Source organism: Vitis riparia, unplaced genomic scaffold (assembly GCF_004353265.1).
Source record: "Vitis riparia cultivar Riparia Gloire de Montpellier isolate 1030 unplaced genomic scaffold, EGFV_Vit.rip_1.0 scaffold437_pilon_pilon, whole genome shotgun sequence".
Classification (NCBI taxonomy): Eukaryota; Viridiplantae; Streptophyta; class Magnoliopsida; order Vitales; family Vitaceae; genus Vitis; species Vitis riparia.
In genome coordinates this window covers 241,673-268,539 of record NW_023269678.1, presented here as the reverse complement: position 1 = coordinate 268,539, position 26,867 = coordinate 241,673, and the positions used below count along the sequence as shown (strand labels likewise).

Genomic DNA, 26,867 nt, shown 5'->3' with positions numbered 1-26,867 from the left:
TGGAGACAAAGTTGCTACTGACATGGAAACATGGATGGGTAATTTAGGAACATAAAATGGAACTAGCACAGAGTGTATAAAAACAATAACATTTTTCCTTTTAACAGTGGAATCTAATATTCCCAATTATTGGGATTTGAAAACCATATTATTTGCAAATAACCAATCCAAAACACAAGTTTCTCAAAGGTATTTTCTAAATGTCAAACCACCACTTGATTAGTACCTCACTCACTACCACTCTATTAGACATTTTTATAGAAAATAATATTGTTACAAAAAATAAATCAATATGTAAATATAAAATAAATAATTTTTATAATATATTATCTAATAAAAAATAATATTTAAAAAAAGCATCCAACAAGTAGTGACAAGTAATTTTTAAGATTTTTAAACCTTTATCAAATGTTAATTTGTTAAAAAAAACACTACTCAAACATTTGTTGACACTTTATTTCTATTTTTTAACAAGTAAAATAAAAATAATCTACACAAACATGATATAAAGTATAGACCATTAATCATTGTGCATATCATTCTAATTTTGCTATTTTCAAAAATAGAAAATATAAATATTTTTTTAGGTGTGCTTTCAATAGATATAGACAATTGCCATGTTTGATAATTTTATTTTTTATTTCTTGCTCTTGAAAGTAAAAAATAACAAAATTTGTAATTATATTAGAAAAAAGAAAAAAAAAATCCATATATTTATACTATTTATGGATGATTTTGAGTGAACTCATGGTCAAGAATACATCAATGTTGTTTGTTTGGGAGAGCAGAATGAGATGTTTGCTGTAGATGTAATCTCACTTTAAAATTTATTTTAAATTTGGTAACAAAGGGTTTCCATTTTTTTCTATCAAATTATAAAAACAATAAATACATATAGGTTACTTAATATAAATTTTTGGAAATTAAAAAACAAAAAAATGAAGTAGTGTTATTATTAACCCTTCTTGCAAAAAATGTTACCACAGACGATTACAACAAAGAGGAGGATAATAATCAAAGTTTTCAGAATCGAACCGGTCATTGAACCGGAAAAGTTACCGGTTCACGATTCACCGGTCGAATCGTAGTTGAACCGATGACGTCATAAATATACAATTTATAAATTATTAAAATTTTAAATAATTATAAAAATAAAAAATAATAATTTATATCCATCAACTAACTTGGAAAAACATAAAAATGATCAAATAATGTAAAGTTTCTTTTAATCATCAAGCAATGTAGTAACGCATGAAACTCAGAAATGATAAAAAAAAAAAAAAAAAATGGGCTTCAACTTGTGTGTATCCAAATAGCAGAACAATCTAAATGAAAAAAAAAATGAAAGAAAGCTTGCCCAGCCGTTAGGGCGGTACCAGTCGCGAAGGTGGGGAGGGGGTGGAAGGGGAAGGGGGGCGCTACCAGTAGGGAGTGGGAGAGGGGGCAGGGTACCAGCCGGGAGGGGAGGACGGGGAGTTTTCCAATGTCAATAGGAATTTTCTGGGTGTCACGGGCGGGCTGTGGGAGCTGCTTGGGTGTCGGGACGCCCGACATGTCGGTGGCGAGAGGAGCAACAGGTTGGCAGCTGGGGGAGTGGAAGAGGGAGGGGGGCGCTACCAGTAGGGAGTGGGAGAGGGGGCGGGGTACCAGCCGGGAGAGGAAGGCGGGGAGTTTTCTAACGTCGATAGGAATTTTCTGGGTGTCATAGGCGGGCTGCGAGAGCTGCCTAGGTGTCGGGACGCCCGACATGTCGGTGGCGAGAGGAGCAGCAGGTTGGCAGCTGGGGGAGTGGAGGAGGGAGGGTTTGGAGTTGCAGGCTTATAACTATATACACTCCAAAACAACATCATTTTGATGCTGTTTTTTTTTTTAAAAAAAAAATTAAATTCAATTGAACAGGTCGATTCCCTCCGAACTGACCGGTTCGTCCGGTTCACCGATTGGACCGCCGGTTCAGACGGTCCGACCCCGGTTCAATCTGAATTTGGTCCAATTGACTAGACCATACCGAAACCGTGACCGGCCGACGGTCAAACCGGTCGGTCCGATTTTTAAAACATTGGTGATAATAGCCCTAAAAGTATATATTTTGCCTAATTAAATTATTCTTAAGTATTCATCATAATTAATATATTAAGACTTCAAGAAAAGTTTAAACAACTATAAATAAAATCTTTCTCAAAATCTATTTAATATATATATATATATATATATATATATATATATATATATATATATATATATATATATATATATATCTTAATTTATTTTTCATCAATTTAAAGTTGGACCATTGTTATTTTTTAGTTTTAAATTAGATATATATATATATATATATATATATATATATATATATATATATATATACCACAGACACCCAAGACAAAGTCATATGCAATGAAAACAGGAATTATGCCATGATTCAAAACAAAGAAGAGGGTTAGAAACCAAACAAGATAAATAACCAAAGAAATTTAAAAAGAGAAGGAACCTCAAACTTTTTAGTTCATAAATATAAAACCATCCATGATAGGAAGTAAACTGGAAACATAAAACAAACCATCCATGATAGGAGGTAAACTAAAATAAACTTGAAAATGTACATAATTTAAAGACCATCCATCATAGGAGGTAAATCTTAAAACATAGATACATAAGGAGAAATATCTTACAATGGGAGGAAAGCTTTGAAGAAAGCTTGGGGTTTGAAGGGCTTACATGATGGGAGAGAAAGAAGAGAGAAGGGGGAGAATAAGCTTGGGAAAGATTTCAGATCTAAAATTCTAGGTGAAATTCTAGGTCCTTACAAATGAGGATCAAGCCTCCTTAAATAGCCAAAAAGAGGGGGACAAAGCATTGTTTGCTTTTTGACTAACTACCATGAATAGTAATCTCGTGCATGAATAGTGAATAGTGAATAGTGAATAGTGAATAGTAAAAATCACTTTTCCATCGAATTCCACAAACCCACTTTCGACTGAGAAGACTTCTGACAAGCTGCTTCAAACTGTGTAGTCACATGCTTGCTGCTTTTGGTGCTGAAACTGCAAAGCTGTAAAATATTCTTGATAGAAGACATAAGGTTGATGATTACTTAGATCTTCTTATTGGAGGAAGGATTCCTTCACAGTCGTCACCATTGTCTAGAAGGTAGCTTGTTGAATCATCAGATTCTGCATAAGAATTTTCTTGGGAGAAGCTTGACCTTCCTTCTTCAAGGATTTTCTGGAAATATTGAGGGGTCTTAGCTACTGCGAGCATGGCTTGTAACAGTTGCTTTTTGAGGAGAAACTGAGACATATCATCACTGGTTGAGACTTGTGTGGGGTTCTTGAGGAAATACTGCTTAACTGCATCAATAGATGCATCATTTTTCAAGGCATCCCACTATTTAGTTTTAAAAGTCCTTCCCAGAGATGGAAAGGCTGTTGATTCATCTGTAATGATAATATAGTCCCACTGGACTATCCAAGCAAGGCCAAATTTGCTGAAAAAGAATAGTAAAAGGGGAAAAGCTGAAAGTTCTCTTGGGATATCAAAAGAACTTCTGAATAGCTCAAAGCCATCCAGGATGGGCTTAGGAAGAATCTTAATAGTCGAACCATAATAAGTCCACCAACTGTAGAACCAAAATGGGAAAGAGGAAAGCTGATTCTTAGATGGAAAATAGAACATCCATGAATGATGGAAGTCCCTATTTTAGATGTCAAGCCAATTATCTGTTTTAAATGTGGCGAAGTTGGTCATTATAAAAAAGATTGTAGAGTTAAGCAAAATATTAATAACTTAAGTGTCTCAGATGACCTAAAAAATATGCTTTGTAAGGTAATGTCAAACTCCATAGATTCTGAATTAAGGACTGATTCAGATAATGAAGATGACATTAATCAACTAGACAGTAGTGGTGAAGTTTCTAACCAATCTTCTAGTGACCAAGCAAAATGTATTAAAGGTAATTGTAATTGTCGTCCTAAAACTATAAATGTCATAAGCCAAGATCAGGAATTTATCCTAGATACTTTAAGAAAAGTTGAAGATGAAAAGACTAAGCAAAATCTTTATGAAGTTTTTAAGAAATCTGTTGTTAAGGTAGAAGCCAAGAAGACTGTAAATCCTTATAACCTTAATGATATCTTAAACAGGTTTGACCAACAGTCTCTCAAGGAAATTAGCATTAAGGAACTTCATGATGAAGTTAGGCCGTATAAAAAGGAGATTAAGGAGTTAAGACAATTCATAGGTTTAGGTCTCTCTAATCTCCAAGAACAAATCAATAGAATTGTCAACCAAAGAAACCTTATGGATATTCCAGAATCTTCTCATGTTAAGGATAATGAGACAGATACTTTTTTCAATACTATGAGTAAGGTTATCTTCCAAAGGTGGGAAGTTTCCCTTACTATAGTAGTCAAAGATAAATTTGTCTTTAATATTATTGCTTTGATTGATTCAGGAGCAGCTGAAAATTGCCTTCAAGAAGGTCTTGTACCTATTCCTTTATGTGAAGAGACTAGTCAGTCTCTATTTGGAGCCAATGGCAAAAGACTTGCCATTAAGTATAAATTAACAGATGTTCATATCTGTAACCATGACATCTGTATTAAGCAAACCTTTATCCTTGTTAAGGATCTTAAGGAAAAAGCCCTCCTAGGAATACCCTTCTTAAGCTCTATTTATCCCTTGTGGGTAGATAACCAAGGTATAAGAACAAAACTTTTTGATAAGGAAATTCTTTTTGAATTTGCTAATCCTGTTGAAAACATTACTCCTTGTGATCAAGAAATTAATCTTGTTAGAATAGATGATCCACCTAAGATATTAGGTACCCAATTCATTCATAATCTCATTATAAATGATATTTTAAGCATTCCTTTATGTATTTCAAAATTTCAAACTGATATTTGGAACCAAGGAATTTTAAAAGTTGTTTTCACATCTCAGAAAACAATTAAGTATATAGCTTTTAAGTATAATTTAACTGATTGGATTATTTTAAACCCTAATTTTCAAATTAAGTTTATTAAAAGAGAAAGTTCCATTCCTAATCACTCAACTCGTGGAATTTGCAAGGGTCACGAGACCATGGCCCCTAAAAAGAATACCCAAGCTCCTAACCAGAAAACCCAATCCAGTGAAGCTCCTTCTCCCCATAAAATGCTATGGAGCCAACAAGTTGAAGAAGAAAAAGCAAGGCTTCATTCTTCTAACCCCATGCCTAACAAGATGATGACTTTGTACTATGATCATTCTGATCCAGCTAATCCAGTCAAGGCCACCCAGTACCCAGCCATTTCAAGGTCCCAGACCTTCAAGCAAGTCACTAAGGCTAATCCCTCTCAAAAGGAATTAGCATCAAACTCCTCTTTTTCAAACAAGCAAATTGTGGTGGCTGCCAACCCCACACCTCTTTCAAAAAAATCAAGATATTGGCAAAATGATTTAAATAAACCTCTTTTGGTTATTGAAAGAGAATTTTTCTCTGAAAACCTCAGAGAGATTGCTGCAAAAGCTTTTCAAGAAAATTTTCATTATCCCTCTAGTGATATCTTAAAAACAAGAGAGTTTTATGAAACAGTCCTTACAGAAACCGGTTCTGTTAAAATTAAGCATAACGCTGATAAATTCAGCAATATGGGCTTGGCATTCTCCACATGCCATATCTATAAGATTCTTACTGTCAAGCAATGGGGTGGAAATCCTAATCTTTCAAGGGAATTTTTTGAACCATTAAAGCCAAGGTTTTTTAATTATTGGGATTATCAAAGAGCATGGTTTAATGCTTTCCTGATCCAGAATAGGGACTTCCATCATTCATGGATGTTCTATTTTCCATCTAAGAATCAACTTTCCTCTTTCCCATTTTGGTTCTACAGTTGGTGGACTTATTATGGTCCGACTATTAAGATTCTTCTTAAGCCCATCCTGGATGGCTTTAAGCTATTCAGAAGTTCTTTTGATATCCCCAGAGAACTTTCAGTTTTTCCTCCTTTACTATTCTTTTTCAACAAATTTGGTCTTGCTTGGATAGTCCAGTGGGACTATATTATCATTACAGATGAATCAGCAGTCTTTCCATCTCTGGAAAGGACTTTTAAAGCTAAATGGTGGGATGCCTTGAAAAATGATGCATCTATTGATGCAGTTAAGCAATATTTCCTCAAGAACCCCACACAAGTCTTAGCCAGTGATGATATGTCTCAGTTTCTCCTAAAAAAAATAGTTACAAGCCATGCTCGCAGCAGTTAAGACCCCTTAAGATTTCCAGAAAATCCTTAAAGAAGGAAGCTCAAGCTTCGCCCAAGAAAATTCTTATACAGAATCTGATGATTCAACAAGCTACCTTCCAAACAATGGTGACGACTGTGAAGGAATCCTTCCTCCAATAAGAAGATCTAAGTAATCATCAGCCTTATGTCTTCCATCAAGAATATTTTACAGCTTTGTAGTTTCAGCACCAAAAGCAGCAAGCATGTGACTACACAATCTAAAGCAGCCTGTCAGAAGTCTTCTCAGCCGAAAGTGGGTTTTTCAGTGGAATTCAGTGGAAAAGTGAAGTTTTACTATTCACTATTCACTATTCACTATTCATGCACAAGATTACTATTCATGGCAGTTAGTCAAAAAGCAAACAATGTTTTGTCCCCTCTTTTCGGCTATTTAAGGAGGTTTGATCCTCATTTGTAAAAACCTAGAATTTCACCTAGAATTTTAGATCTGAAATCTCTCCCAAGCTTATGCTCTCTCTTCTCTCTTCTTTCTCTCTCAACATGTAAGCCCTTCAAGCCCCAAGCTTTTTTCAAAGCTTTCCTCCCATTGTAAGATATTTCTCCTTATGTATCTATGTTTTAAGATTTACCTCCTATGATGGATGGTCTTTAAATTATGTAAATTTTCAAGTTTATTTTAAGTTTACCTCCTATCATGGATGGTTTGTTTTATGTTTCCAGTTTACCTCCTATCATGGATGGTTTTATATTTATGAACTAAAAAGTTTGAGGTTTCGTCTCTTTTTAAATTTCTTTGGTTATTTATCTTGTTTGGTTTCTAACCCTCTTCTTTGTTTTGAATCATGGCATAATTCCTGTTTTCATTGCATATGACTTATATATATATATATATATATATATATATATATATATATATATATATATATATATACATTTTTATATTTTTATTAATACACTTAAAAACACCCAAAAATATTCACAATACGCATGCTTGTACAAACCTTGTTAGTTAGTACAAATAATTCATACAATTATTATAAATGTCTTGAACATATATGAAAATATATATATAAAAAAAATCTTTGAAATTTATGCATATATGTAAATAATGTTTTCAATGATATAAAAATAAAGAAAATGAAAAAAAACATTGTGGACTTGAATTTTTCACATGTGTTCCACTCAAAACTGAATATCTTTTTGCATATTAAAAACAAGTGTTTTATACGTATACGAAAATGTAAAAAGGAAAATTGTATTTGACATTTATGCATAAGTAAATAATATTTCGATGGTTTGATATTGAAAACAATCTATAAGGATGAAAAAAGAATGTAAATAAAAATGATAAAGAGTGTTTTTATCCAAAAATTTTTATAGACTTGACAACAATTATGTAAATAATATAGCCTTTAGAGTTATTATCACACTCACCCATATACCTTTGTTGTAATTGTCCCAATTTATAAAACTATGTGAAAATAAGCAAAGACTTCACAAAAATAAATGAACATTTTAATTTAATAAATAAACAAAAGGCTTCTTAATAGGGTGAATAAAAAACTTAGTGAATATATGAACTTATAAAAACTTAATCACCAAATCCAATAGGATTTATTTTAATTTTTTAGTATAATATGATGATATTATAATTATTTAGAGAAAATATATAGACCCAATTTATATTCAAATGGAATTAATAGAACTGAATCTTGGTATATTGACTTGAATGGACAAAAAATAAATAAATAAAATCAAAGGGATATTTGAAATGTAAAAACTAAAAAGAGCTTATTATTTCTTGTGGTTTAAGTAAAAATTAGTCTGTTGAATTTCTTTTATCAAATTTATTCTATGATGAATGAAATTATTTAAATATTTTGTAACATGTAAAAAAAAATTTGAAAGTTTCATCAAAATATATATCTATATCTATATCTATATTATATATAAAAGTCCTACCATTTTGTTGTGACTATTTTTAATCCTTACATTCTTCACATATTCACAAAACTACCATTTATGTTATTTAATGCAATAGAAACATTAAAGTATTAAGCCATAAGGAATGACATTTATGCAATTTCATCGGGCTTTTTTTAACTTTTGCATCAATTTAAAAAAATAATTATTAAAAAATGGTAGTTGGATAAATATTGATAGATCTACAACAGTTTTTGCCATGTGGAAAGTGTCTTTTGAAGAGACACTTTTCACAATTTTCAAAATCATGATACATATTTAAAAGAATTGAATTTAAGCTGAAGGTGTCTCTTCAAGAGACACCTTCTGCAATTCCAGAAAATTGGATTTATACTAAGAGTGTCTCTTGAAAAGACACTTTCCACAATTTGAAAATTTTGAATGTCTCATGAATTTGATTTTAAAGTTAAAGATGTCTCTTGAATAGACACCTTGTACAATTCCAAAAAATTTTAATTTATACAAAAGGTGTCAATTGAAGAGTCACTTTCTATAATTCCAAAAAATTGGATTTATACTAAAAATGTCTCTTGAAAAGACACTTTTCACAATTCCACAAAATCCAATATGTATTAAAAATTGTGGAAATGATTTTAAATCTAAAGATGTCTCTTGAAGAGACACCTTCAACATAAATTCAAAATTTTTCACTGTGTATGGAAATTATAAAAAGTGTCTCTTAAAGAGACACTTTCAGTTTAGACCCAATTTTTAAAAAATTATGGAAGGTGTCTCTTCAAGAGACACCTTTAGTATAATTCCATTTTTTATTTTTTATTTGGAATTGTGGAAAGTGTCTCTTCAAGAAACACCTTCCACAATTTTTAAAAAATTGGGTTTATACTGAAAGTTTCTCTTCAAGAGACACCTTCCACAATTCCCCAAAAAATGGAATTATACTCAAACCCCTTTCATAATTTTTTAAAAATTGGGTTTATACTGAAAGTGTCTCTTCCACAATTTCCATACATAGTGGAAATTTTCGAATTTTGAAGAGACACCTTCCATAATTTAAAAAAAAAAAAAAATTGGATTTATATTGAAAGTGTCTCTTCAAGAGACATTTTCCACAATTTCCATACACAGTAGAAAATTTTGAATTTATACTGAAGGTACACCTTCCACAAAAGAAAAAAAAATTTCAATCTCTTAATTAGTATTACATGTTATACAACCAAATGTTTAAAGTTTATCACCTGTATACATTATAATCAATATTTTGACATTCAATCCAAAACCAATGAAAACAAGTAAACCAAATGTCAATTAAGTCAGCACCTTTCCAAAATAGTAACAATACTCTTTTGTGTAAAATAAGTTCAAAATAGATAGAATACTATAGAATTTACGTTAATAAAAAGTTAGTTAATCCAAAATATAACAAGTATTAATATACATCTCGAGTATTTGTCCAAAATAATAATATGAAAAATACTAGTAGTATCCAAAATACAAGTCATATGTAGTAACATCCTCAATGTGTACCGCACGAAAAAGCCTTCCTCTTCCGTTGTGGATGTCCATGATATGCATGCTCCACTATTGGCTCTATGGGGCTAACATGTACCCCTCCATGAGCTTGATGACCACGTCTCCTACTACGTCCTCAACCATGCCCTCGACGACAATCATTCTTTTGTCCTTGTTGATCATCTTTTGCTATATGAACTAACTCCTCATCAACTAATGTAGCCTCTATCGATTGTGGTGATGATGCAACAAGTGGTATTACAGGTGGGGTGGATGGCACCTCCATAGGTGTAATAGGAGTCTCCTCAACAGGTGGCAGGCTAATGTCAGTCGATGGTGCATCTCTAAGAATAGATGTATGCCTAGTCCCTCTTGTATGAGCCCCTCCCCTTTTAGACCGTACACCTCCTGATTGAGTAATGGATGATATCAGTTGCTGATGAGATGGTGGACTACAGTAAAGTGAACGTACCATTATGGAAAATGACACATTTCATCTGAAGAAAAGAGTCATTTTGATATAATAAGGAAATGAAAATTAAGGGAGCGTGCAAATCATGTAGCGATTCATTTGAGTTGATCTCGATGATAAACTTTAATGCCTATATTATATCAAAATGACTCTTTTCTTCATATGAGATGTGTCATTTCCCATTATGGTGTGTCCACTTTACTGTATCAGTTGAAGTAACAATTAAAAGCTTCCTCATGTATTTCCACATCATAACCCATAATTTTTTGATCAAATGATGGACTTAACCCAAATGAATGATCCCTTGGACATGTATGAAAATACATTTCAATAGTATTCGATAGTGGGATTTATGCTACAACATGAAACATTAACCTTACATCATCATCATCTTTAATTGGTAATTGTATATAATTAATGTTCTCATTTCCAATCGACATAAGAATTAGATATTGTAATATCATGGATAACATGGTATGAGCGCGATCGATCGACATAACATGACACAACTCATCTTCCAACTCATCATATTTTATCAAATTGTTCACTAAAACACATTTTTTAGGAGGACAATTGTAACACACCCCATCTAAGCCATCAATTATTTTACCATTCTTATAACATACAATTGTAAGTAAACTATCCATTCATATACCTAAAAAGAATCAAATAAAAGCTATACAAGACTGAATCAAATTAAATTTATTTTAATTTATCAAATTCAATTTAATGTATTTATTTTATACAAGATAAACTATTTAATTTTAACAAATAAAAAGATAGTATATCAATTTTTATATATGATAAATGATTTGAATATCAATTAAATATTTAAAAGTAATTAAATTTAAATATTGCTAATTAAATATAATAATAGTAATAATAATTGTTTAATTAAAATGATCCAATAATTCATTATGTGCCAAGCCAAATCTAACCCATATTCGATTGGGTTAGTTTCAATGTTTTCCTAAACCCAACCCAAATTACAGCATCCATAATCTCCAAAATCTCGTTGGATTTGGTTCCAAAGTTTCAACCCAGTGAAGAATCATTTTGCCCCATGAAATTGAATTTGCCACCGCTGGTAGCATTTCCTTCACTACATTGGCAACAAGCCTTCGCTACATTGGCAACAAGCTTCACCCAGTGAAGAATCCCATTTTACACTCCTGAAAAAGGCCCTATTTTCCTTTGCCACTCTCAATCTTCGCAGGTACTAATCTAATCATGTTATTATTTTTTATTTTTTTTGCAACCCCCGTTTGATTCCCAAGAAAATCCATCCCCCATTCGATTTCCGGGAAAACTCATCCTCGTTTGATTTCCGAGAAAATCCATTGAAAACCCCCAAGGAAAACCAAAAAAATTGCTTTTTTTTTTTTTGGCTCCCTGTGCTTTCTGGATCTGTTCTAGGGGTCTCTTTGCTTTTGTGCCATTGGATTTAAATTTCACGAACCCTAAATCCACGATTTTTGAGCCATGCTGAAAAACACAACCTTTCCCTGCAAATCATGATCAGATTACCAAATAGCATCTTATGTTTTTTTATAAAAAAAATTGGACAGATTTTGTATCCTGTGCGCGGGCTGGACTGGTAGGAAATATCGGGAAATTTCCCGAAAATTACCGAAATTTCCTTCGACCTATAATCGGTGACGAATATTGTGTCGGAGCCGGCTAATATTAATTTTATTATCTGCACGTGGAACAAACCTAGTAATTGAAAACAAGGAGTGGCTGTCAAAAACCCTCTTCTAAACCGGACTGCAAACGGAGACCAAATGAACGACCCAGCCCACCATGACGAAGATGAGGATCAAGGGGATGTGTTTATCGATGAAAACGACGTTGTTCAGGAAATCACTGTAGACGACGAAGGTGAATCTATCTCCCCCTCTTTTTTTCTCTCTATTTTTGTGTGTGTGTGTGTGTTTTTAATTTCTTTGTCTCCCTTGCTGTGTATGCAGATCTTCCTGACGTAGAAGGCGAAGATGATGATGCGGAAGATTTTGGTATAGCCCTTATTCGACCTGTTTTTTTTTTTTTTTTTTTTAATTCTGTCTTATAACTTTATAGAACTTGAATGATTGTTTTGGGTTTTTGAAATAATTGTTTGAATGAATTTTTGGTGGGTGTAGAGGAAGCTGATGATTCCATGCACATTTTCACTGGTCATACTGGTAAGCTGGGTTGTTTTGGAATTTATTTCAGTGTTATTATTCAGTTTGGTACTATAATATAATTGGGATGATTGAATTGTTCATTTCTGCACTAAAAATTCTTATAGATAAGGCTTGAACCCGGGTTATTATGCAATTTATTGGACTCTTGTATTTTTGACGTGGAATCATCATTTAATTTCTATAGTGAAATGGTTTGGTTATGTACTTAGGTAAGTGGGTGTGGCTTTTAGGGAATTTGTCGTGCCTTTAAAAATGATTGAACCATCTAAACTATGAATAATGCTGCCCTCTTCAAATGTGAGAATCTCCTTTGAAGTTTTCCAAATTTTGAAACTTGTATAGCTACTTGAACTATATTATATTTTCACAACCATATGAGAAAAACTCTCCGTGTGGAAAAACTATGATTTTGAAGAAGAGTAATGTTGTGCTCTTTGAATTTGTTCTTCAACTGGCTTCTCCAGGCAGACCTGATTTATGAATGTCCTTGTGCAAAATATTCCATTTGGAGAGTATTATTTTCCTTTGAAAAATGAATTTTGGAAAAAAGACTTAATACTTTTTTCTTTAAAAAAAAGGGGTCTATTTTGAGTATGCTTCTATGTGTTAGCAGTGCTGCTTGTGAACATCTTGGGATTAGCTTGTTAGGTTGTCTATCTTGTTATAATATGTTGATGCGATTAATCTACTTCAGATAGGAAGAGCATTCTTAAGATGATTGTAAAGGCTCTCCTTGTCCCCTAGTTATGACATGAAGGCAGCTTGTGCTTGGACTTAGTACATTGCTGAGGGTGTTTCCTTGGCCATGTCTGAGATCCCTCATCACGCCAAGGTTGGAAAGATTACAAGTTCTAATAAGCATCAAAGCTCCATGCACATGTTCTGTTTGGTTTTGGATCAAACAATGGATATGGATTGAAAAATAGCTCAAGTTTTATGTTCTTCACTGAGGAACTCAATCTTTTCCTTGCTTTGTATTGGAGAGATTTCTGGTTATAAGTCTGTTTTCCTTCTTCTTTTTGGGCATAGGTGAACTTTACACAGTTGCATGCAGCCCAATGGATGCAAGATTAGTGGCAACAGGGGGTGGAGATGATAAAGGATTTATTTGGAAGATTTTTGATGGAGACTGGGCTTTTGAACTTGGAGGTATATGTATAACATAATTGGGATGTGCTTTAGTATCCCCTTGGTTGAGGGTTTTAGCTCCAACTTGCTTTTCATTTAACCACATTCATGAATAAGTTAGATTTTAATTTTATGCTTAAACTGCAACTGGACATTGTTAAAATCTCTGTTCAGGTCACAAGGATTCTGTGTGTAGTTTAGACTTTAGTGCTGATGGACAGCTGCTTGCATCTGGAAGCTTTGATGGGCTTGTTAAAATCTGGGATGCATCTTCTGGAGACCTCAAGGGCACACTTGAAGGTCCTGGTGGAGGCATTGAGGTGCACTTCTTAAGCATTTTCAGTTGTGCAACTCTGATATGGTTTTATAAAAATTGAGTATAAAATATGTCACTGTGCAGTGGGTCAGGTGGCATCCAAGAGGACATTTGGTCTTGGCTGGTTCAGAGGATTGCACAGTTTGGATGTGGAATGCTGACAGAAGTGCCTACCTTAACATGTTTTCAGGTCATGCTAGTAGTGTGACATGTGGCAATTTTACTCCTGATGGTACTATATTTCCTTCTATTGGGAGAAATTTGGCGTTTCCTTCTTCTTTTACCTCTCCTTTTTACTTTCCAATTTTATTTTTAAATATTTATTTTTACCTTTTGTTTCTGCTGCTTGTTTAAGGCAAAACAATCTGTACTGGTTCTGATGATGCAACCTTAAGAATATGGAATCCAAGAAGTGGTGAAAATACCCATGTTGTTAGAGGTATATATGTGGATTACTGTCTATTCTGTTTTTCCCTTTCCTTGTTAGTATTCCAGTTTTAAAATCTGAATTAAAATTATGCTGTTGCATTTTAGTAAGTATCAGGGGTTTTGTACACACGACAGCTCATGTCCATGTTTCATGGCATTGATGTCCAAGTTGTTTGATCATAGGCAACAATATGATTTTTTTTCTCCTAAATGTTATCTTTGTCTATCTCATTGCTTGTCTCACCTTTGTGAATTTAATATGAGTAATGCCAACAACTCTTTGATGTCAATATTAGCCATTGTTATACAAAATGTTTCAAGATAGCTGGTGAAGGATTGAAAATTTCAGAACTTTTAAGTTTCAAATTGGTCCAAATTGAAACTAAATCTTGTTATTCTCAAGGTTTTTCCAAAATTTAAAACATACTAAATTACTTCTAAATGAGAAAGGTTATTAATAAGGTGAAATCACTTCTTTTGATGGTGGTTAATTCCATTGTTACCATTCCCACTAGGAGGCCTGGAAATGCTTAGGAGTTCTACTATTTGAAGTAGTTATGAGAAGCTTTGGCAAATTGTTTTTGTGTTACTGTTTTCCTCTTGCATCATATGAAGGAATGAATTTGGCTAAGATTCTTGATATCCTTTTGTTTTTGATGAGTTGTTTCATAAATGACAATATCTGATTGTTGGTTCCTAGTGTGACTACATGTTACTTATGTGGTTATATGGAAGGATCAATGAAGGGTACTTCTTCATCCTTATCAACCCGGTTATAGGTTCTACTCTATTTGCTGGTTATCTTAGTATACCACACAGAGTAACTAGATGAAGGGTTCATGCTATTAGCTGTTGAGGATTGGCTCAAGTGGTAAAGGGATGGGGAGGGTTTGTGGGAGGTTCTAGGTTCAACACCCAATGGGGCAAAAATTTACCTATCAAAAAAAAAAAATGTATATATATATATATATCAAGGAAGGGTTCATGCTATTCAAGATAGCCTTTGTTTGTTGTTGGGATTTTCGTTGCCATTCTTGACGCCTGATATTTTGCCTTCTCTAGGTCATCCATATCATACTGAGGGACTGACATGCTTGGCAATAACCTCTGATTCAACTCTTGCTCTTACTGGCTCAAAGGATAGTTCTGTCCACATTGTGAACATCGCAACTGGCAAGGTTTGATTTCTTGTTGCATTTGATCCCTTGTTTTTGTTGCCTCATTTTTGTCATTGTGCTCTTGTACTGTTGATTTAGATAAGAAGTCATATTAGATTCATAATTTTAACACTACACATCTATATAAACATTTTGAATTTTGAAATTATCTTACACTTTGATATTTCAGCCATTTTGAAATTCTTGGTAAATTGAAATTTCAGGACTGAAATTTGAAACTGCGGGATGAACCAATCTTACTATTTACATTTGTGTTTTGGCTATATCACATGTCTGGTGTCACCCTTGAGGCCTATCTCAAGTGGTAATAGGATGGGAAGGGTTTATGGGAGGTTTCAGGTTCAAGTCCCAATTGGGACAAAAATTTACCTATCCAAAAGAAAAAAATAAAATGGGCTATGCAAGTTGTAATTTGTATTGATTAGTTGACATTCCAAAGAGAGCATGTTTCATGATCACCCATTTAACTTGGGTTTATACCTAATGATGTGACATAGCATATATTAGTAAGAAATTTTGTTAGAGGGTGACTGAGAGTTCTAGGCCCTATCTGAAGATTAAGTCTTAGTCACTAAAAGGAAACATGGTCTCTTGAAGAATGGCCAAGTTACTGTTTGGTTTGGTTAGGCTTTACAAAGAGTTGCTCTGCCAACCCTTTTACCAGGCACTAAAGTTATCATCTTCTTTCAACTAAATGCAAATTCGTCGGCCTTCGATTTTTTCACTTTCTGATAACCTGGAGTGCACATTAGTTAAGATATTCGGACTACCCCTTGGATCAGTTATTGGTTACTGGGACTTTGTAGAATGGGAATGCTTGTTATCTCAAAGGAAGTGTGCTGTCAGTGACTGGAGGAGTTATAAAAGTGGTTTTGGTCAGGATTTGAGGGGAATTGGCTCTTCAAAGTAGTTTATGTTGTGTCTGCCTTGCAGCCATTTTCAAAAGCTCAGACCCAAGCTTACTCCTCTTTGAAATACTGGGTCAGAATACTTGGAAGAAGTGCCATAGCTGCTATGCATCAACTGAAATTTTCAGGTTTTGTTACTAAATTATGCTGTCATTTTAAATTCATAACAATAGATCTTAATAAAGGTCATGTATTTTCAGAACCTCATGTGATGGTTAATATTTATATTGTACCCCTTTCATGTCTTATTTTGTCATGCTTAGAGCAGTCATCATTTGGCATATTCACTGTTATGGTGCTGAGGGCTACACTCCGATTTCAGTATACTTGGGGCAGCCTTCTCTGCCAACTACAGTTTTGTGGGGCATGTTATATGTGGTTCAGCAAGTTGTGAGAATTTCCAATGGGTTTTGAATCAGGACAGAACATGTATTAATGGACTTATGTGACATGGCATGACATGTGGTGCATTAACACCTGGTTTATAATGTCTAGTTGCTCTGGCTTCTGAAACTGAGTTCCTTTTATCTTAGTATGCATACTTATTTTTCTACTTTTATGGTACAATAGAAAATTGGGTCTCTTGTCAATTTTAAGTGCATCATCCATTCATCCTGCCAAAACATGCTTTGATAAGATAGGAAACTGTGTGCATTGCTTTTCATTCTTATCAGGTTTAGTTGTACTAGTTGATATATGTGGGGGATTTTGGAGGATGTGAACATCTCTAATCTGTCAGGCAGACTTGTAATAAACTTTCATGTGTGATCTACAGGTTGTTAGTTCATTGACTTCTCACACAGATTCAATTGAATGTATTGGCCTTTCACTGAGGTGTATACCCTGAACTCTCTCTCTCTCTCTCTCTCTCTCTCTCTCTTACACACACACACATATGTAACATCAGAAGTGTACATAATTAATGATCATTATACCTTTTTTTGATAAAATGGCTGAATTTTTTGTCTTTTGTGGATATGATTTGAAATTAATATTGACTGAAAAAAATCTTTTGCATAATTCAAATCCATGTATGACATGCGGATGTAGTCATGTTCCAATGTGGTGACAAGGTGCATCACTACCTAGTCACCACAGTGGAGTTTCAATATAATTTTGACTAATGAAACTGGCAATGTATTACAGTAACATTTAACTTGGTACATCTGATCTTGCTGTAAACCCTAGATATCAAATTCAACTGAGGTACTGCAACCTGAGCCTTGACCTGCTTGAAAATGAGGGGCTGAAACCATGTGGTATGGTTTAAGCCTGTTAGGAACACAACACCCACTATGCGTGCTGTGTGCATGCAGAATCCATTCTTTTGATCTTATCAAATCATAATTGTTAATACAATACCCCAATCCTCTCATCCCTAACCCTTCCCCATTTGTATCCGAGTTAATACAATCTATTTGACCCTTTAAGAGTGCAGAATGCTCTCTGTATACATTTAGCTCTTTTATTTTTCGATCAGATATGTACATTTAGGTCTTGCTGTTGGTTTAATCACCACAAAAGGGTGGTCTATAGCTTTATGTTCCAGCATGCTGTCAAGACTTGCTGTGTTATGGTAATTTAATTATGGATTGCTGCTTCTGGCACAACAGGAATAGATTTAGTACTAATATTTCTAAAATTGGTCTTAAGAATCCTGTGGTATGTAAGATTGCTTTGGCCCACTAAGAACTGAGCATGTTATGGTTTAAAGAGAGGTCATAAAATCTTACTAGGGGTCTCCCCTTGAAGTTTTCCCTTTTCCCAAAAGGGGAAACCCACATATATAAAGCAGTCTTGCTGTTAATTTAGTTTTTTTTTAATTCATGCAAACATGATTCCCATGACTTGTTTTGCGTGGCAGTTCCCCATGGGCTGCAACCGGCGGCATGGATAATAAGCTCATTGTCTGGGATCTGCAGCATTCATCACCACGCTGCACATGTGACAATGAGGTCTGTTGGAGTTTATTTTCATAGAGAAAATTATCTTCTATGCATGTAACCACTTGTTTGTTTCTGATCAAAGCCTCATGCTTGGGTGAGTCAAGCCTAGGGTCCTTATATTGTTCATATCCTTCTTGTGAACAGGATGGGGTGACATGCTTGTCATGGCTAGGTGATTCTAAGTACGTAGCTGCTGGGTGTGTGGATGGGAAAATTCGAATCTGGGATAGCCTCTCTGGAGATTGTGTGAGAACTTTCAGTGGGCATTCCGATGCCATTCAGTCTCTGGGTGTATCCGCTGATAAGAATTTCCTGGTTTCTGGTTCCCTGGATGGTACTGCCCGGGTATTTGAGATCCCAGAGTTCCAGTAAGAAAAACTAGCTATTTGTACTATACCAAAATGAAATGAGTGACTTCATCATGAGTATTGTGCAAAAACATTGCATTGTGAATCTGTAGCTTTGCACTTTGGGCCATTTCTTTGTTCTAAGTTAATGGCGTAGTGGGAAATTTTGATATTGAGAGCACAGAAATGCCTTGACAAATATGCAGTTTGCATGTTTGTGAGTAAATTGGAGCACAAGATTACTTTGTTTTCTCTGTGGCATGCATTTAGTGACTGATTCCTAATTTTCTCCCTCCCATGACATCTAAGGACGGTCCTGAATTAGATTTTCTGTTCAAAATAAGGGCTAAAAAAATTCACAAAAAACATGTGAAAGTACCTTAAATTTAATGTAAAAAGCAATGTTTTACGTATTTTTCTAAGCTAGAAATTGTAACATTTTCAAGCATATCCTAAGAATTTCAAATAGGTCTAGGGTAGAAAATTTATTTATTTATTTATTTATTTTTACAAGCATTCTTAATTTTTAATTTAAAATAAAGAAAATAATAAAGCGTAGATAATGAATATTATAAAAAGTTCATTTTTGGAGGAGGCTATCAAAATAATGTTAATAGTGAATATGAAGAAAAACTAAAACTTAAAAAACTAAAACTTACCAAAAAAAAAAAAAAAAAAAAAAGTGGCTCTTTATAATCTTGATTTAAAAACAAACAATAAAAAGTGTTTTCGTGTTTGTTTTTTTGTTGAATAGAGAAAATCAAAATATTTGACATTTTTTATTCAGTTGAAAGTAATCTGTTGATATCGTCCAACATAACTAAAGTAAAATTGTTATCAATATATTTACTTTAGTTATGTTTAAGTTCACTTTAGTTATGTTATGTTAGACGATGTCAACTGATTACTTTTAGTTGAATAGAAAAAGTCAAATAGTTTGGTTTTCTCTATTCAACCAAAAAACATATACCACCTAATTCTTTAATTTTTGTTTAAATCAAGTTAAAATTAAAATGGAAAGAAATTGTATAAAAAATAGAAAGTAGAAATAAATATTATATAAAAATAGTAATTTTTTTTTTACATATATTAATTTTTTTAAAACAATGTTCTAAATTATCACATTTTCAGTATAAACCTTTAAGATTTATTGTATCTTATATAAGAATTTTATTATTTTGTAATTTTAAAAATAGAAAACAAGAGTGTATCCAAATGTACAATATGTTTCTCTTGCAGCATGCTATGATAGATGGTATTTTAATCATAAGTTTCAAAATATGGGCAAATAGTGTATTTTTATTTTGGGAAATTATAAATGCATTGACCCAAATTATCTTTGCATCCACCCTATTTATTATACATTCAACCGAAAACTTAAAAACTTCCAAGTACATTTACCCTACAATTTTAAGAAACCTAAAATACCATTTCCATGCTCCTCTCCCAAAATCCATTTTCTTCTTCCTTTACCACTCAACCCATTTCTTCTCAGCTACAAACCCTAATTACAAATCATCTTATTTGAAGTTTATTTGATATTAGAAGACCATTGTAGCCATATTTATAGCCAATTTCATTTTTTTATTTTTTATTTTGTATTTTGTTTGAATCTATAAACATAGGACTTGAAAATCTTTTAGGGTTTATTCATCTTTTAGGGTCAAACATAACTAAAATGTTCAGTCCTTCAGTTCCGGACATTTCAGCTAGGTCCGGTCTTCTAGGACTGGATACCATGGGTTTTTTTTTTTTTTTTTTGCGTTGAAGGTTACTTTGAGGATTTTATTAAGGGGTCATTTATATCTTAAAATTTTTTATTAAAAGGGTGGATGGAAAGATAGTTTAAGTGGATACGTTTATAATTTTCCATTTATTTTCCTCTCAAAAATAGGCATTTTGGCCCTAAGCATAAGTTCAAGAATTTGATGCTACCATGTCCTTCATGGTCATTGTATTATTAGTAATATTTTTTAATTTCAAAATTGTTTTAGGTCAAGCTCATGACAGTGAGATGGATTTGGACTAGATTTTTAATGGCTAGTCAAATTAAATTAATTTAGTGGTCACTAATTATGATTTTTTTATTTTATTCTTTTAACCTTATTTTTATATATTTCAAGCCAAATTCATGATTACCAAGATGGATTTAGACTAGATTTTTTTTATTTTTATTTATCTATCAATCCAATTGAATATATATGGTGCTAAATAATTATTATAAATAATTTTATTATTTAAACTTCTATTAAATCAGTGCTTCAATAAAAAAAAATAAAACCAAGATAAATCTTATTATATTCATATAAAATAAATATTAATTGTATATTGTATCATTTCCCAATTTTAATCATCAATGAGAACAAAAATGAAATATATATATATATATATATATATATATATATATATATATATATATATTTTAGAAATTTTTTAAAACTGACTTATGCTTTAGAGATGGATTTCAATTTCATTTTTTAACCACCAATCCAATTAAACGGATATGGTTTTAAGTGATTTTTATTAGTATTAAGTATATAAATTAATCGTACATCATTAAAAAATAATTTAGGTGAATAATATATTTTTATAAAATAATTAATCATAATACATGATTTCATTCACAATTTTGGCTAACCATAAGGGAAAAAAATTAATGGCTAATCAAATTAAATTGATAATGTGATCGATTGATTATTTTGGTTTTTAAAATTTTAAATTAAACATGCAACCTAATCATTTATCGTAAAAAAATTCCTAGTGAATCATATATTGATATAATATAAGGTAATATTATGGATGAAAAAAAGAAAAATAATTAAAGTCTATTTGATTGTGTGATTTAAATTTTTTTTTTATTTTTAAAAACAAAAAATTGTTTTTTAAAATTTCCAATATTGTTTGATTATTGTTCTTTGAAAATAATTTTTTAAAATAAAGTGAAATAGATAACAATTTTTAAAGTACAAGTAGAAGTTGTTTTCATCAGTTTTTTAAAGCAAAAGGAAAACATAAACCAGTTTGACCATATTTTCTAAAACTTGTTTTTAAAAATTAGTTTTAAGTTAAAGAATAAAAAATAGTTTTTAAAAACAAATTTTAAAAAACATTCCCAAACATGTGATTACTTATGATATTTTAAAATTTCAAACTAATTCAAGCCAAAAAACTTTCTAGTAACAAGATGGATTGAATTTTTCTCAAGGGTAGGGCAATTAAACATATATGGAGCCAAGTAATTGTGATTAATTATTGTATTCATAAGTATTCAAACTAGTCATTTCACACATTTAAAAGGAAATCTAGATGAATCACTGTGGACCCCGCATTTCGTGCGTTTCCCACTCGATGGCGAGCTCGATTTTTATTTGAAAAATTGATTTTATTTATTGTTTGAAAATGACTTGGAGTCGCCACTTATTTTTGTTTTATTTTTAAAAGGGTAAACAAAATAAAAAAGAAAAACCCTAAGTGTGACTCCTTATTTTGGAAAAGGTGGTCTGTGAAAAACCGGATCGGGTTCGGGAGTCAGGTTACTTATCGGGAAGGTACGGTACAGACCGTAGCACCCCTTTAAGTCCCTAAAGTCGGGTCTCTACTAATAAAATGAAGCAATCATGGCAATTGATGAGGGAATCAATGAATACTCAGAGTGATCATGCACATGTGAGAATCTAAACATGCATACAGAAAATGACCCGAGCGGATGTGGATGCATACCTGGGCAGTGATCCATAAAACGCTATCAAGAAGTGAGGTTAGTGCACAATTAAGGAATAATTTCGAGCATGTCATAGAGTAGAATAAAATCAATCATGCATGGCAATTAAATCAATCAATCCTCCAATCGATCATAAAATCACGTATGTGGGGCCCCCACCAAAGCCCGATCGATCTTGCATGAATTAATCTCACAAATTCCATTATTCTGAAATTATGAAAATGACATTCACGCTTATATAAAATTAAGAGAAAAAAAGAAGATTATTTAAAAACCAAAGCGGAATTAAAAACTGTTCGAGTGAAAACTGGATTTTTGAAATTTATTTGAAAATTGGAGTCTCGAAGATTGTTTGATAATTGGAGTCTCGAAAATTATTTGGAAATTGAAGTTTTGGGAATTGGATTTAGGAATGGGAATTTTGGAAGTTAAATTTTGAAAATTGGAATCCTGAAGAATTATTTAAAGATTGAGTTTCAAAAAATAAACGAATAAATAAAATGATAATGATTAAATAAATCGATATGAGAATTAAAAATTTCGGAAATCGGAATTTAAATTTAGAAATCGGGATTTTGAGGAATTGTTTGAAGGTTGAATTTTAAAAATAAACGAATAAATAAATAAATAAAATAATGACGATTAAATAAATTGATGTAAGAATTAAAATTTCGGACATTGGAATTTAATTTAGAAAACGGAATTTTGGAGAGATTATTAAAGGTTGAATTTTAAAAATGAACAAATAAATAAATAAATAAGATAATGACGATTAAATAAATTGATGTAAGAATTAAAATTTCAAAAATTGGAATTTAATTTAGAAAATGGAATTAATGTTTTTAGGAAGATAAGTCATGCAAATTGAAAACAAAAGGGCTAACTTGAGGTGGGTATGGCTTTGGAATGGGCATGGGCCAACTTAAGGTGGGTGAACAAATCAATTGAAGTGGGCATGGGCTTGGAATGGGCATGGGCCAACTTAAGATGGGTGAACAAATCAATTGAAGTGGACATGGGCTTGGAATGGGCATGGGCCAACTTAAGGTGGGTGAACAAAACATGAGACCTTCCATCAACACGTATGGGCCTGGGCTTCAACTCAAGCCCATATCCATTAGCATAATGACCCCAAACCTAAACGGGCCCAAAGGGCCTCACAGCACACAACTTGCTTTATAATAGTCAACTCAAACCATGCCCAATTGCACCTAGGCCCAAGGGCTCAAAACCAATATGCAAGACCCACAAACAATAAAAAAAAACGTCCACTGTATAAATTAAAATGAACAAACTTACCAAACCTTTCCCTCTAGGATAAAGGATAAGGAAGTGGGGTGGCATGGATGGAGGTTGCCACGGTGGTGAGAGAAAATGGGTATGAGACTAGTGGAGCGGGTGATGGAGGTTAGGAAAATGAGAAAGGTGATAAGTAAGAGAAAAGAGTATCAATAATATGATGAGGGAATGGGTTAGTGGGTGTTGATATGGGTATGATGGTATGGTTCCCGGAAAGCATGAAGAATGGAGGTGCGGAATGAGAGATAAGTTAATGAAAGAATGGGTAAGGTGGGCATAAGAGGGTGATGATATGCATGATTCCATGCATGGTTTCTTGCATGTGGATAGGAAGTGGGCATGAAGAACGTGGTGTAGAGAGAGAAAGGTGGTAAGAAAGAATGGGTAAGGTGGGCATGAGAGGGTGATGATATGCATGATTCCATGCATGGTTTCATGCATGTGGATAGGAAGTGGGCATGAAGAACGTGGTGTAGAGAGAGAAAGGTGGTAAGAAAGAATGGGTAAGGTGGGCATAGAAGGGTGGTGGCATGCATGGTTCCCATGCAAGTGGATGGGAGAATGTAGAGAGAGAAAAGGTGATGACGGGTATAGGAGCTAGGTGACATGGGCATGCATGGAGATGGGTATGAAGGTGGTCATGCATGTTGAGACCATGCATGTGGACTAGGGAATGGGTATGAAGGTGGTCATGCATGGCCGTGCATGGCCATGCAAAGGCGAGAAGAATGAACTTGAAGGGCACTTGAAAGAGAATAGGAGAGTGGTGTGGTGTAGAGAGAGAAAGTGTGATGGATGAGAGATGAAATGGGTTAATGGGTATGAAGAAAGTTTAGAGTAAGAAATGAGCTTAGTAGGATGGTTTGATGGGTATAGGGGATGACAATGGGTATGAAGAGGCATGATGAGGTATGGAAGTCATTAGAATGAGCAGAATGATGAATCAAGCTCCTGGCAATGAATATGATAGATGGTGGATGGTGAGGGTGAATGCAAGCAAACTCAAAGTCCCAACAAAAACAAGCAAAAATTCCCAGCAAATGCATTCAAACACTGAGATAAGAACTCATTAATATCCAGATAACACAAACAAAAAGGAAAGCCTTAACGTGAGAAAAACCAACCTGTAGAAAAGAATCCATGAGTTCCCTTCTTGCCCATGATCAGCCTCCCGGTCTTCCTCCTCCTCCTGAAAACCCTCTGCCCTCCTTTTTCTCCTCCTCTCTCTAAAGCTCTCCTCCCCCCCAGGCTCCTCCGGAATCTCTCCCAAAAAATCTCCCTGCAGCACTCCCAAAAAGCACCCCCTCAAAATATCTCCTCAACGGCCAGAAGAAGGATCTCTGCAGCTGGCAAAACGGTCTGGAGCTTTTGCAGATTCCTTGGACGTGTGTCATCTTCTCATTGGCTTCCTAATCCCACTAACCTGATTCTTCAGCAGCCAATGAAGAGGCAACACGTGGCCTCCTGAAGCTGCTCCACCTGGCCAAATAAGTATCATAAAAAATGACCCTACCTGGGGGTCTACAATCACATATTTGTATATGATAAATATTGATGATTAATATTCTCATATAAAATAAATATTAGCAATATAATGTGTCATTTCTAATTTTGACTATCCATGAGAAAAAGAAAAAAAAAATCATAGATAATATTTATATAAATTGTTTTAAACCAAGCTCATGCCTAAAAAATGGATGTTGGACCCTTTAACTTCTAATTTTTCATTATCATAATATTTATTTAAATAAATAATTAATATTATCTAATTAATTAAAAAAAACTATTATCTAATTAAAAGCAACAAAACCTCTTAAGTTTCCTAAAACCCTCAGACCCAAATGCGGAAATCAAAGTGCACCACTCTAATAGGGAACAAATCTCTTCTCAAAACATTCTCAATATATGAACCCGAGGGAACTCCCCACTGAATTGTTGGGCTCCCTCGTATGTGAAGGAGTGGGGCTCATATTCTTGGGGCCCAAGTCAGTTACAATAAAATAAATAAATAAACAAAAACAAAAAGAGATTGGAAAAGGAAAAAAAAAAGAGAAGAGAAGAGAGAAAGGAAAAACACATCTCACTGCCCAAATTTCATCAAAGAATCGACCCTGCTTCATCTGTGGTCCGATCGAGTTGAAATCTGGAGGAGAGGTTCGAAACTCAAGTAGCTACAATCTAAATGGTGAAGATCAGATTTTGAGGTCGGGAACTTGTGTTACTGCCTATGAACAGTAACATCATGTTTTTGGATATTCTTTCTCCAATTTTCCTTGTTTTTTTTTGCCAAAGGAGATTATATAATTCAAGGTTATATGTGCTCTTGATGTATTTGGTAGCCTCTAGAGATTATTCTAGAGAAGACAGGTGTAACCCATTATTGTTGATAGTGGAAGTTTGAACTGGACTAGATCCTGTGGTTTTTCCCATTGCATTGGGAGTTTTTCATGTAAAAATTCTAGTGTTTGATTTATTTTTCCGTTGCATGAGTTTATTTATTTATTGTTGCTAGTTGCTATTACCTATTTAATTTTACACAAAGAAATGGTAGAAAAATTCTGGTGTTTGTTGGAATATTGTGAATTCACCCTAACATGAATCTCATCCTGAAGAAACTCCTCTCATCAATGGCTTCCTACACCCACGATTATGTGAATTTATCTTCAAGAATGCCCCCAATTCAATGGCCAAAGATGTCGCTTGCCCAAGTCTACTTCACTAAAAGATAACACACTATCCAGATATCCAACAGTGGTGTCCAGATGTTGGTAGAAGACGTAGTTGGACCAACATTCGTGAGCATGTTTCGCCTTCATCCAACCGTCTTCGCTTGCCCGGAAGCAAGAAAATAATACTTCTAAAGCATGCTCTATTGCTTCGAATACGAAGACACTTGTGTATTCGAGTCGCTGATAGCATAGATGGAGGCTTTCGTGGTTGATATGGCGCAGAGCTTAGGGGAGGAGATGATCAATGGGTTGGCAATGGTGGCGGACATTGAGGTCGTTCTTGTCATAGAAGTGGAAGACCTAGAATTAGAGGGGTTGAGGAGGAGGGTGGCGCGTGTGTGATTTGCTTGGAGGAGCTATGGAGTGGTGGAAGAGAGATGACGGGGATGTTGTGTTGGCATATTTTTCACCATTATTGCCTTGTTCGGTGGCTAGAAGAGAGTGATTCATGTCCCATATGCAGAAAGAAGATACTTTCCTTTTGAATATTTGTCACACCCCAAAAACCAGTCCAAGTGCAAGACACAA

General features: G+C 33.7%; 1 protein-coding gene across 3 annotated transcripts; it reads left to right on the top strand.

Moving 5' to 3' along the window:
- Positions 1-11,129: 11,129 nt before the first annotated feature.
- On the top strand, positions 11,130-18,844 carry LOC117909852 (angio-associated migratory cell protein). 3 transcript variants are annotated; one of them, XM_034823902.1, is made up of 12 exons: positions 11,138-11,368; positions 11,873-12,033; positions 12,123-12,167; positions 12,294-12,335; positions 13,368-13,487; positions 13,641-13,786; positions 13,867-14,014; positions 14,138-14,221; positions 15,274-15,389; positions 17,073-17,131; positions 18,162-18,252; positions 18,388-18,844. In XM_034823902.1, the coding sequence occupies exons 2-12, from the start codon at positions 11,937-11,939 to the stop codon at positions 18,613-18,615; spliced, it is 1,176 nt and encodes a 391-aa protein (XP_034679793.1). In that variant the 5' UTR covers positions 11,138-11,368; positions 11,873-11,936; the 3' UTR covers positions 18,616-18,844. The 3 variants fall into 3 exon arrangements, with proteins under 3 accessions (XP_034679794.1, XP_034679793.1, XP_034679791.1); XM_034823900.1 differs by having other exon boundaries at positions 11,139-11,368; positions 11,721-12,033; XM_034823903.1 differs by lacking the exons at positions 17,073-17,131; positions 18,162-18,252; positions 18,388-18,844 and adding exons at positions 16,323-16,425; positions 16,566-16,888 and having other exon boundaries at positions 11,130-11,368; positions 11,721-12,033.
- The last annotated feature ends 8,023 nt before the right edge of the window (positions 18,845-26,867 follow it).